Source organism: Acomys russatus, chromosome 29 (assembly GCF_903995435.1).
Source record: "Acomys russatus chromosome 29, mAcoRus1.1, whole genome shotgun sequence".
Lineage (NCBI taxonomy): Eukaryota > Metazoa > Chordata > Mammalia > Rodentia > Muridae > Acomys > Acomys russatus.
This window is the reverse complement of record NC_067165.1, coordinates 42269793-42282438: the sequence shown is the minus strand read 5'-3', so window position 1 is coordinate 42282438 and position 12646 is coordinate 42269793. Positions and strand designations below refer to the sequence as shown.

The window sequence follows — 12646 nt, the reverse complement described above, 5'->3', positions numbered from 1 at the left end:
CTGACGTGGGCTGAGTAGTCGCAGTGGAAGTTCTGGTCGCCGTTCCTGGGAGTTGTATTGGCTACTGCTCTCATCTCAGCGACAGAATTCCTGACTGCCACAACCTAAGGCAAACGGGGCGGTGCTGGCTCATGATTTGAGGTACAGCCCAGCTGCCTGACAGCACTGCTGCCTTGCGTTCCCACGATGATGGACTGTACCCACAACAACAAACACCTCCCCAACAGAGTGCCCTCCCACCCAAAGTGTGACCAAACAAACACTGTGCATTTGCTCCTGTCCTGAATCCTAGCTCAGTTCTGATAAAATCGTCTCATCTTTGGCCAATCAGAATGTGCTCTGCTGTCACACAGCTTGTCTCCACACCCTCCGTCTCAGGGAACTGTTGGGAGGAGTCATGGCAGCAGTAACTAAGTTGGCCAGCTTGACTGCATTTAGATGTTCACAAGTCCTACTGCCTAAGTTTACAGCTTCACCCTGTAGTGGGCTCCTGTCTGACAAAGATGAGCACAGGGCATTCCTTGCCACCTTTATTACTTAGGACAACTAAGCCATAAACTCAAGGAGTAACTTCCCCTGAGTCAGTTGCCTATGAGTGGTAAGCAGGACATCAGATTGGTCTTCAACAGTCATGTGGCCACCGGTGATCACATCCGGTGGATCCTGGGAGGGAAAGCAAAGCAGGAATGGCCAGGGCATGGAGACCTCAGGCAACGGTGAGCACCGGTGAACCAGACTTCTCGGGAGACAGCTTCAGTGAGATAGATGCCACGCCTGCAACCCCAGCATTTGGGAAGTAAAAACAGGAGGATTGTCCATTCTTGGCCAGCCTGGATGATGTGTTGAGGTACTGTTTCAAAACAAACAGAGGAAGGCTAAGATGACCAGAGTAGAAACAGAGATCAACACCACCTGCCTGTGAGCTGCCTCTAGAGTACACTTCAGATCAAGTCGAGGAAGGGCTGTGCAGGACTCGAGATGGCTCAGCAGTTAAGGCATGAGCACCCATGTCCTGTTTCCGACACCCACGTCAGGAGACTCCAGGCATTTGACACTGTCTTCTGGCCTCCTCAGCTCCTGCACTCACATGCATAAAAACCCTGTTTAGACCTAGCACATGCATGCACTCGTAAGAGGAAAAATGAGTGGAGAGTAAGTGGAGAGAGGTCAGGTAACAAATCTAAAGGGACGGGAAACGGCTCAAGACTGCCGTGTCAGCAGCATGTCATGTGGGAAGGCTGGCAGGTGACCTCTCTAGGGAGACATGGCAGTAGTAGTGGAGCTTAGAAAAATAGGAAGAAAAAATGGCTAAGACTCAAAGAGAAAATTAGACTTTCCACAGCCACGGTTAGAAAATGTGACCTAACTGTGGCTGTGGAGACACTTAGTCTGCAGCTGATAAAACATTTGGGCAAAAGTGTACATAATGCATGTGAGAGATGGCTCTATGGCTAAAAGTCCTTGCTGCTCTTCCAGAGGACCCAGGTTCAGTTCCCAGCATCCATGTCAGGTGGCTCAAAACTACTTGTCACTCCAGCTCCAGGCCTCCGAGCACATGAACAGTCATGTGGACATGCCTATCCACAGATGCATACAGGTGCATGTGATTAAAAATACTAAGAGTACTTGTAAAACGTGCATAAGAAGTGGCTGAGTGACGGTGTTGGTCATCTTGACCTGAGTAATCTTCAGCAGACACTGCACAGCTGACCGTGGTGCCCCTTCTTTTCCAGCACACTCGGGAGGCATGCTGACATATAAACTACCTTGTGATGGAGTTTAAGTCTCAGATGTAGGATTGATGATATGTAACATGTGCTTTCTGGCTGTGGCGAACTATGTTAATTGGGGGATTCAGACGTGGTTCCTCTGAGTAGCCTTTCCTGTCTTGGAGCTCGATAGATCCACCGGCCCCTGCCTCCTGAGTGCAGTGACTAAAGGTGTGCATCAGTACATCGGTATGACTGGTAGTTGTTTCTTATTGGATGCAGGCTACTATTAAATGAGTCACAGTGTTTTTGTATTTCTGAGAAAGTTTGGGAGAATTTATTTTGAGACCCAGTTAAATTTCCCGGAAGCAGACTGGTTCTTTCAGACTTCACTTTTAAAATCTATTAAGGAGTGACCCAAGCATCTAGGCCTGATGTATCCCTGCTACTGAAGCCTCCGTTCACAACCACGGGAAAGGCTTGCTTTTTTTTCTCTCTCTCTCTTTTAAAATGTGTATGTTGCATGTGCGTGTGCTCCTGCATCATTTGTGTGTGTGTGTGTGTGTGTGTGTGTGTGTGTGTGTGTGTGTGTGTGTGTGTGTGAGAGAGAGAGAGACAGAGACAGAGACAGAGAACAGGTGTAGGGGTCAGAGGACAACTTTTTGGGGTCAAGTCACCAGGCTTACATGACAAGCACCTTTACCTGCTGAGCCATCTGGTTGGCCCAGAGATGAGCTTTTCTAATCTGGCCTGTGAAGGAAGCACTGCTTTTTTAAGCTTGAGATGTCATTCCCTCTGTCTCTGAGAGTCCACTTTCACCCTAGAACCCAAGGGAAACCTTCCCTTGAGTGGGGATGGGGGACTGTCTGCCTCTCTGGAGCCCTCTTCGCCACTGCTCTCCTGGAAGCTTACCTCGTAGCTGATTAGACTCCACCTGAGGCTCAGGGCTCTGAAACCTTTTATTTCATAATTGTGTCCACTATGTTCATTGTTTGAGGCAAGAAAATCAGCCTTGTCCTTGCAGGCCACAGCACTTAAGTTGTTTCAAACCAAGTCAGAGGCCATTTCTGGAAGTGGCACGAGCCCAAACCTAGCCAGGTTACCAGGGTACTGCATAGCTGTGGGAGGTGGGAAGGCAGGTTTCCTAACACATGTATAGGCGCATGCAGGTGCACGCGTGAATACAGTGGGTGCTCTGCTGCGTGTAAAGAGTGTGAGATGGCTATGTACTGTTAAATTCCCCAAGGAGTAGGAAGTGGGGATGGCAGGCCAGTGTCCATGCATGCCTTTTCAGAGAAAACAGGGCCAGCAGGCAGCCAGTGAGCCTCTGTGCTCATGCTCCTTTATCTGCATGTAAAGAAAGTAGAAGAGCAGGAGAAGAGTGGAACTGGGTAGAGAGTGGAAGGGACAGGAGGAATTTACTAACTTGGTTTTTAAAATTTGGTGTTTGAATCATGTGAATATGTTACCTATTTAAATATTCAATTGAGCCAAGTAGAGTGGGGCACGCTCAGGAGACAGAGGCAGGTGGATTTCTGAATTCAAGGCCTGGTCTACAGAGTGAGTTCCAGGACTGCATAGAGAAATTTTGTCTCAAACAAAAAGAAGTTCAAAGGCTCGATGTGATGGCACACACCCGTAATCCCAGTGCTCAGGAGCCTGAACAGGAGGGCCATGAACTCAATAGGTTACACAGGCAGTTCCATGCTCTGCTTCTAAATTAATAATTTTGACCAAAAATCTAAAGATGTAAAGTTATTAAATGTATATAAAGCAAGATCTAAGTAAATTAGCTGTATATTTTATAACCATAAATAAATATATATGTAAAGAAAGATGAGAAGAATTTAGTACTGTATTGAAGTTTTTATAGTCCAATGATTATGTTTGTAGAAATTTATTGAAAGGCAATTATAAAATAAGAATAACCCATTGCTATTAAATATGATTAAATCTGTTTTCTGTGATCTCAGCAGAGGGTGTTGCCTTAGCTTGTAAGCCCTGGACCGTGAGAACACAGCCATCTCACCTGACCACAGAAGAATTTCAGCATGTGGGGCTCACCGCAGCTGTCCTCTCCGCACACACACAGAAGGAGCAACAGAACTGTGTCGACAGGTTCCGAGAGAAGACCCTGACCTCCCCTTACAGCTGCTGTCTTCAGCAGGGAAGCAGAGACAGTGCTAAGTACTCCTCTGCTGAAGGTACTGACACCTGAGACTGTGTCCTTCCATCTGTAGATCGAGGGGAGCCACACCTAATCTGAGCTGTCTCTCTCTGTCAGTGGGAAATCCCAGGAAGGACTCCACAGACATGCAAGGCCTTCATTAAAAGGCTGTAATGTTTGTGCATGGTCCACTCACATTCTGTGTGTCCATTACCCTTGAACTTACCTCTTACGTAACACTTAACACACTGCATTGTTAGAACTGTAGGAACAGTGAGGAGTCTGCACATGTTCATTTTCAGTCTGTAGCTGTGCAGCTGTGCCGTTGTGCAGAGCCAGCTGTACCAGAAAGAAGGGTGAACAGTGAGTTATTTCACTTACTCCACAGTTTATGGTGGGGCGTATCAGAGCCTGGATCCAAGAACAGGTTTTATAAGAAACTGATAAAGGTGCTGGATTTGGTTGAATTTGGAGCACTAATTTTTACCTAGAATTTTTGTTGATTTAGAACAACTTTTTGTATTTTTAAAAGTATTGGCAAATAATTAATTCATTAAACCATACTTGAAATTACCTGCAATGACTTTGTTTATTTACTTTTTCTGCAACATGCCCGTCTTTATCGTTTCAACAGGTTCTGCTACTAAGCACACCAGATGTGCTGCAAGCGAGAGACAGAAGCCCAAACGGAAGAAGCTGCCGGTGCCTTTGAACAGTAGCAGCCCCAGTGCTGACTTCTGTTCCCATGTCCGAGGACTCCTTCCAGACATGCAGCCCTGGAGCCCCGCTGGGGCCTCGTTTCCCCACGCCGAGAGCCTAGCTTTGCCGTCAGCCCTGGTGCTTCCCAGGCAGGCCCCTTATCTCCTTCCATCTTTCCCCCTCCAAGCTGTGGCTTCTCTGGGAGTGAGTGACCATGCAGCCTGCGGAGCTGCAGCTGCATGCCCTCAGCCTGTTTCAGCTCTCCCTTCTGCTTGCCTGGACACGTTCATGACCATGTACCTGCACAGCACCCCCATCTTTCCTCTGTGGGCAGCATCGTTCTCCCCGTATCCATTCCTGGGGGCCACAGGCTTCTCTGAAGTGACACCCTCAGTACCAGTATTGGCTCCAAACCTGGAACCAGCTTCTTCAGACCACAGCCAAAGGAGAGTGGAGGAGAACTGGGAGACACACAGTGAAGAGCGTCCATTTATTAGTTCAAGGAGCAGCTCGCCATTACAGCTAAACTTACTGCAGGAGGAGATGCCTGCACCAGCTGAGTCTGCAGCTCCAGTGAGAAGAGGCCCAGATGCTGAGTGTGTGAGTGATGCTGTCAGTATCTGAGTGAGTGAGAAATAAGAAGTGTGGCCCTGTCTACTTGTAGGACAGAAATGATGCTTGGGAGGGTTTTCACAAATCTGTCTTCGAAAAAAAAAAAATTCTTTTTTTTTTTTTTTTTTTTTTTTTTTTGAGATAAGGTTTCTCTGTGTAGCCTTGGCTGTTCTGGAACTCACTCTGTAGACCAGGCTGGCCTCAGACTCAGAGATCTGCCTGTCTCTGCCTCCCAAGTGCTGGGATGAAAGGCGTGCACCACCTCCTTTTAAAATTTGATACCCAGGTATTAAACTTTATGTGATAATTTCTTATAAATTATAGTTGGAGTTGTGGTCTAGAAAGGGGAATGAGCCATATGACAGGATATGAATTTAGAATTTATACTTAAAAATTTTTTAGTTAAAATAAAAGTACATTGTTCTCCCCTTTCCTTTTCCTTCCCCGAGCCCCTCTCTTGTATTCTCTCTTACTCTTGTCAGTTGTGACCTTTTCCCTTTTTGTTTTTGTTATAGATGTATGCCTTAATATATAAATACAGCGTGTGTGTATTCTTAGATGCGTATAAATACTGTGTATGTGCATGTTGTCAAATATGTAAGCCTGTCTGCTCAGTCCATACGGCATTGCTTCTGTGTGTGTGACTTCAGGGCTTACTGCCAGCTATTGGATAACTAACTGGAAGACTCTTCCTGGGGAAGACTGTTTCCTCCCGCCCTTAGCGTTCCTAGTTCCTTGTAGCTCTTTGTCTGGGTTGCAGCCCTTCCGTGTTAGCATGTCTGTTGGTGTTGTCCTTGTTCAGTCTTATTCAGAGACCCATGTTGTTGAGACTTCATAGCTTCCCTGATATTCTTTAGCGGGGGCACAGTCTCACAGTACTGACATCTTGTTCCTCTGGCTCTTAAAATATTACTGCCTCCTCTTTGGAGATGCAGAGTTCATGCCTTTCTGCATATATACATAGAGCAGGGGTGGGGCTAAGGTAGGAACCAATGTTTGGCATTATCAGAAAGTAGGCGGCTTATTCTTCTGTGCGTATACATTTTCAAAATTGAAAATTTTTAGGTAAATTTTCTTTAACTTTTCAAACTCTTTACCTAAAGAAGCATTTCCAGATTTATTTATCAGATAACCCTTCGTGGTCTGGCATTCCTGCATTTAGGCATACAATAAAAAATATGTGTTTGTGTACATGAGTATTTTGCCAGCAGGCATGTTGTATGCACCAGGTGCATACCAGAGGAGGTAGCTGGATCCCCTGGAACTGGAGTCCCCTACAGTTGTAAGCTGCCGTGTGGGTGACAGAAACTGTTCTCAGGTCCTCTGCAGGCAGGCTGAGGGCTCCTGCCTGACTAGCTGTCTCCCAGTCACTACTTGTGATGGTGAGTGAAAAGTCTTGGGGGCCTAGGAAATGAGACGGCAAGCAGCCGGGAGCTAGGTAATTGTTCTTGAGGGCCAGAGCAGATCCCAGCACACGTATCAGCTGTCTGGCAAACACCTGTAACTCTAACACCGAAGGATCCAAAGTTCGTGTCTGTCCTCTGCAGGCACCTGCAAACACTTGTGCACCTGTCCATATGCACATGATAAATACTTTAAATTCAAGTACAGTTTGTTTTCTTTGGGTGGGGGTTGGGGTGGGTACTCACGTGCCACAGTGCACGTGGAGGTCAAAGAGCAACTCTGGGCAGTTGGCTCTCTAGTTAGATGGGCCAGCTCCTATGAGGCCCATGGCTTGGCTTGTGTGTCTCTTTATGAGAAAGCTGGGAAGACAGCTGTCTGCTGTAGCTTATGCTCAGGGCAGAATGAGACAGTATTACATGGTGCTTCTCCCTCTGCGTCTGGTTTCTCAGAGGCCTGACTGAGCCTTTGTCTCACCTGCTATTGTGTTCCTAGAGTTTGACACACTGCTTAGAACATATCAAATGTCCACACAGGTTTGCCAGGTGACAGAAACAAATGAAATCCCACACTTGCATGGTACCTGGCTTGCAGCTGGTGTTCAAGATGCAGCAGTTCCAAAGAACCTTTAACTGTATTCTTGACGTCAGCCTTAAGCTTTGTCACTTCTCACTTACATGTGTGAGTCTCATTCCAATCAACATGTGAAGTTGACGATCTGCCTGCCAGTGAAGTCTCGGGTGTTAACTGTCTTTGTGTCCTCCCTTCCAGCACTGTGTTACAGGTCACAGTGGCAGTAGGAGCAGTCACTGTGCCACCGGTGAGCTGGCCACAGCATCAGTTCACCAGGGGTCTCTGTCTGCAGCTGCCTCAGGTAATTCACCAGGAAAGACAGCCTTTCATGCTGTTACCAGGTCGCTTTATCCAAGGCGGCTTAGCTTGGACACCAGTGTATAAAGAAAGTTTTGTGCTCATGTGCACACACAAATGCACATACCCTTTTGTAGGCTTTCTTTCGAGCATGTTTATATTTGACAAAATTGATGTTGGTATAACTGTCACAGCTACCACCGAGAATATTGCTGTTGCTCTGGAAAGTTCTTCTGTAACCTTTTACAGTCGTGTTCATTACTTTTCTCATTGCTGTGACAGAATATCTGACTGACGCAACTTACAGGAGGAAGGGTTTATTTTGGCTCACAGATCAGAGGGTACGGTGTATCATGGCAGGGAGGATCGTCTTGGTCTGAGGTGGAGGGACCTCAGCACAGCAGACAGGAAATACAGTGCTCAGACCTGAAGTGGGGCCAAGTTATAACTTTAGAGACCTACCCAATCCTGTGCATCCTGCCTGGAAGGTTCTACCCCAGAACAGTGCCACAAACTGGGGCCCAAGTGGTCAAGCGTGTGCCTGTGAGGATGTATTCTATTTGGACTGACCATCAACCACTGCCCTGGTCCTCTGTCCTGGCACACTGGTGTGCTTTCTGCCACTTGTCTGCAGTTTACCATAACCTGAGTGGTCACTGTGGACAAACGGCCTTTTGTGTTTGAGTCTCTCAGAATAATGCTGTTGAGAGTCATTCTTACTGTATGTAGTGCTGGTCTGTTCCTTCCTGTTGCTCAAGAGAATTGCACTGTATGGATGGTTATTGGTGTCGCACTGTACCAGCTGTTCCTGAGACTCACTGTACAGATGGGTGTTGGGACTACACTGTATGGATGGTTATTGGGGTTTCCCTCTCTGGGCTGCTGCTTCTGGTCTGGGCCTATGAGCAGTAATGCTGTGAGTCATTTGGAATTGTTAGGTCATTTGGTAAGTATCTGGTTAACACCTTTACAAACTGCCACTGCTGGCATGGGAAGGTAGTTGCCAAAGTTTGAACACGACTTTAGCAAATCAGCTTCTGACAGGTGTTCCCCATCTTGCTGATGTTTGATAGGAAGCAGTGCCAGCAGCGTGTCCTTGAGTCGCGGTGACAATTCTTCTGAAGCCTCTGAAAATGGACAGAGGTCGCAGCATCGACAGAGAAATGCAGCTTTTCCCGGGACGGCTGAGGAGTCCATCTGGAGAATGATAGAGCGAACGCCAGAGTGTGTCCTCATGACATACCAGGTGCCGGAGAGGTACGGCAGCACTTCTGGAAGACGGCTTAATGCTTGCACCATTTGTTTCTTAGTTCTAAAAATGTTATGTTGCAGTTTAATTACTTTGTACATGTGCAACTGTGCCATGGCACACATGTGGAAGCCTGTTGTCTTTGTTTACCATGAATGTCCCAGAGTCAGACTCGGGCCACTAGGCTTGGTGAGAGGGGAAGCACCTTGGCTGCTGCATGTGTACAAAGAGGTAAAGGGCAGCATCTAGTCGTCAGGCGTGGCCAGAAGTGCTTCAAGCCGTCACACTGGCTATTTTGGAGGTGGGGGGGTGTTCTAGTGCGCTTGTTCTATGTAAAACGACTTTTAAATGTTTTATATACAGTTGTAGAAAAAATTGTGTTTTCAAATTTGTTTATTTAAATTCAAGCAGCAAATGATTTTTTTAAAGATTCATTTATTTATTACTGTGTATACAGTGCTCTACCTGAACGTACACCTGCAGGCCAGCAGAGGGCATCACATTACAGATGGCTGTGAGCTGCCACCGTGTGGTTGCTGGGAATTGAACTCAAGACCTCTGGAAGAGCAGTCAGTGCTCTTAACCTCAGAGCCGCCTCTCCAGCCCAAATGAGCCCGAAGCTTCTTTTCTTTTCTTTTCTTCCCCGCCCCCCCAACCTTCTTTTTATTTAAAAAAAAAAAAAAAACTATTCATTATTATGTATACAATGTTCTGTCTGCATGTACACCTTCAGGCCAGCAGAGGGCATCAGATCACATTATAGATGGCTGTGAGCCACCATGTGGTTGCTGGAAACTGAACTCAGGACCTCCAGAGGAGCAGTCAGTGCACTTAACCTCTGAGCCATCTCTCCAGCCCAGCAAATGATTCTTGAAGGAAGAATTGCAGTCATGCATATACAGATTCATACAGAACAAACGCACTGTTCTCCAAAACCAGGAGATGAGAGCACATGTGCTGTGCTTCTCAGGGGCACACATTCAAAAGTTTCCTTTTCCCTCTGACAGAAGAGGCCTAAAGGAAATGCATTTCTTGATGTGATTCATTTAAATATCACACTGCTTTCCACCAAGAAGCCTGCTTGCTGTGTCACTGTGGCAGATAATTCAGTTATGTCGTAAGTCAACAGGTGTAAGTGCTCATCAGGGAAGAGACGTGCTGTTGACGGGCCCTCGCTGTCCTTAGGGCTAGAGAAGAGGTGCTGAGAGAGGACCTGGAAAAGCTCAGCAGCATGGAGCAGCGCCAGCCCCAGTTCTCTCCTGCGCAGAAGGAGGAGCTAGCCAAGGTGCAGTCCTGGATCCACAGACAGACTGCCCCTCAAGACAGACACCTCCCAGTAAGCATGTAACACTCATGTGGTGACTACGTGGTGGCGGCCAGGTAGCTAGTGTTCTTCATCCTCACAGTTACCTTTGCGTTTTAAATACAAAGTGTGTACACGTTAAATAATTGGTACAGTGTGTACCCGGTTTTGAATACAGGTCTTTTTAACATTGTTCTTGAGGTTTCCTAGAGAGTCATAAACAAATGTCTGTTCATCCCAGGTAGAGCATGGCCACAGACCAAAGTACTGTTAAACAAAGGCTGACTTGGCAAACCAGGGAGTTTATTGAACTTACATCCAGAGCATGGGTGACCCCAAAACAGCCACATCACCAAAACCATCTCACCCCAGCATGAGTGTGAAGTTTATAGTGTAGCCCCACAGGTGGAGCCCTCCACTCCCTTCAGTCCCTCCTGCATTGTGTACTCACTCATCGCCTCCTGAGAACCCGGGACAGCTGAGATGAGACTGTATAGAGCTGGGGGAAAGTGTAGGAAGGAGCTTGGGGTCTACAGTGAGGGGTGGAGACTCCCTGCTTTCCCTGTGAGCAAGTGTCAGTAGGCCCCATCTTAAAGGTCCCTTGTGAGCGGTCACGGCTCTCTCATGCTTGTGGCCCAGCATTCCACAGCCATGATGAAATAGCTCTCTCACGCACCTTTAATCCCAGCACTCTGGAGGCAGAGGCAGGAGGATCTAGCCTGGTCTAAAAAGAGAGTCCGGGACAGCCAGGGCTGTTACACAGAGACACCCTGTCTCAAAAAACAAAAAAAAGACACCACCCTGAAGTCTGAGCAGCTGAGGGAGCTCTCAGAGATACGTGATTCAGACATGCATTCCTGAAGTATAAGAAAAACCCACTTGTCCTTTAATTCCCGCACTTGGGAGGCAGAGGCAGGTGGGTCTCTGACTGAGTTCGAGGCCAGCCTGATCTACAAAGCAAGTCCAGCCAAATTTACAGACATAGAAACCCTGTCTCAAAAACTCCAAAAACAAAAAACTAAAAAAGAAAGAAAGGCCCACGTTAGCCTGTGGTGGCAGTGCACACCTTTAATCCCAGCACTCAGGAGACAGAGACAGGTGGGTCACTGTGAGTTCTAGGCCAGCCTGGTCTACAAAGCAAGTCCAGAGCATCCAAGGCTACATAAAGAAACCCTGTCTCAATAATAATAGTAGTAAATAAATAAATAAATAAGAAAGGCCCACACTAAAGGAAATTTTCTTTCCACACTGGAGCACTGAGAACTATTGATGTTATTTATATAAAACTGTGTTTCTCTTAGCTTATCTCTTAACCCAGCCATCACACAAATAATTGAGACTCTTTTATAATACAAGGCTTCACAACACAGTCTGAGCAGTGTAAGTCTGTGCTTAGCCCCTGTGCTATTGTGTCTTGCTCCCAGCAAACATCCCAGCAATACTCGCACTTTGCAGCTTTCCTTGGCTCCAGCTCCTTCCTCCTCATCTTCCTTGCAGCTCTACAGTACCTGAATCCGCAGGCTCAATCCTCTCTTCCTCTCCTGACCCCTCCTCCCCTGGCTGGCAGGAAGTCCAGCCCTAGTCTCTGCCCTGCTCATCGACTGGTTGTAAGCTGTTTTATTGACATAATGGGGACAATTGGGGAGCAGGGTTCACACAAACGCTTAGACAGGAAATCAGAATTTAAACTACATGATAACCTTATGCCTATAGAGAACCCAAAAACAAACCCAAATAGTTTTTCTGTGTTAGTTTCTTAAATTATATAATGGACTGGCAAGCCAGGGCTGTAATATTATATGGCTTTGAGTTAGTTTTAGTCTGCAGTATTCTCTTCAGTTCCTTTCTCTTTATTACGTCTATGGGTGTTTCGCCTGCATATATCTGTGCACCCACATGTATGTCTGGTACCCACAGAAGCCAGAGAAGGGCACCAGATCCTCTGAGAACTGGAGTTAGGGGTGGCTGTGAGCTGCTGTGTGTGACTGGAATCTAACCAAGTTTCTCTGCTGCAGCAACCAGAGCCCCCACCCCACCCCACCCTTGGCCCACACTACAGAGTGACGTCACACCCTGCCCCAGCCCTTGAGTCTCTGGACTGTCAGGTTTCTCCTTTGCTCTTTAAGGAATTTTGCCAGATAAAGGACTTTTGGTTAAGGAATTTTTTTTCTTTAAGCACTTGGACTGTATCAGCTCTCTGCCTTCTGGTATGACTGTTTGGTTACAATGTGTCTGGTGTGTGCCCTGTGTGTGATGGCTGTGGTGTGACTGGTTATAATGTGTCTGGTGTGTCCCTCTGAGCTGATCCCATTTGGAGGCCATGGAGCCTCTTGGGTGCTGTGTTTGTGACTTCAGTAAATGTGGAAGACATTCAGCCTTTATGTTTTCACACACATCCTTGCCTTTCTTTCCTCTCTGGTTCCTCTGACAGCTGTCAGTCCACTCAGACCAGAGAAACTTCCAGCACAGCTCACTTTGTCCATCGTTTTCCTTCTGACGACAGTGTCCCTTTCCTAGTCTTCAAGATCTCAGTTCCCGTTTCTCTCCAGATGTGTCTTTGACTTCCTCCAGTGAGGTGTTTTCATCTGTTTTGTCTTTCTCGGGTATAGAGTTTTTTTGGTAGTCTCTTTGTAGGT

At 46.9% G+C, this 12646-nt stretch overlaps 1 protein-coding gene across 2 annotated transcripts in view; it reads left to right on the top strand.

The window, feature by feature from the left end:
• The window catches only part of Per3 (period circadian regulator 3), a 41231-nt gene that overhangs the window by 27556 nt on the left and 1029 nt on the right, over positions 1 to 12646 (top strand). Inside the window, exons 16-20 of one of the 2 annotated variants that reach the window (XM_051171150.1) lie at positions 3686 to 3907; positions 4499 to 5175; positions 7360 to 7462; positions 8532 to 8715; positions 9893 to 10043. In XM_051171150.1, coding sequence (XP_051027107.1) covers positions 3686 to 3907; positions 4499 to 5175; positions 7360 to 7462; positions 8532 to 8715; positions 9893 to 10043 — 1337 coding nt within the window. Of the gene's footprint in view, positions 1 to 3682; positions 3914 to 4498; positions 5176 to 7359; positions 7463 to 8531; positions 8716 to 9892; positions 10044 to 12646 lie in introns of both variants that reach the window. The other variant, XM_051171151.1, reaches the window with a different exon arrangement.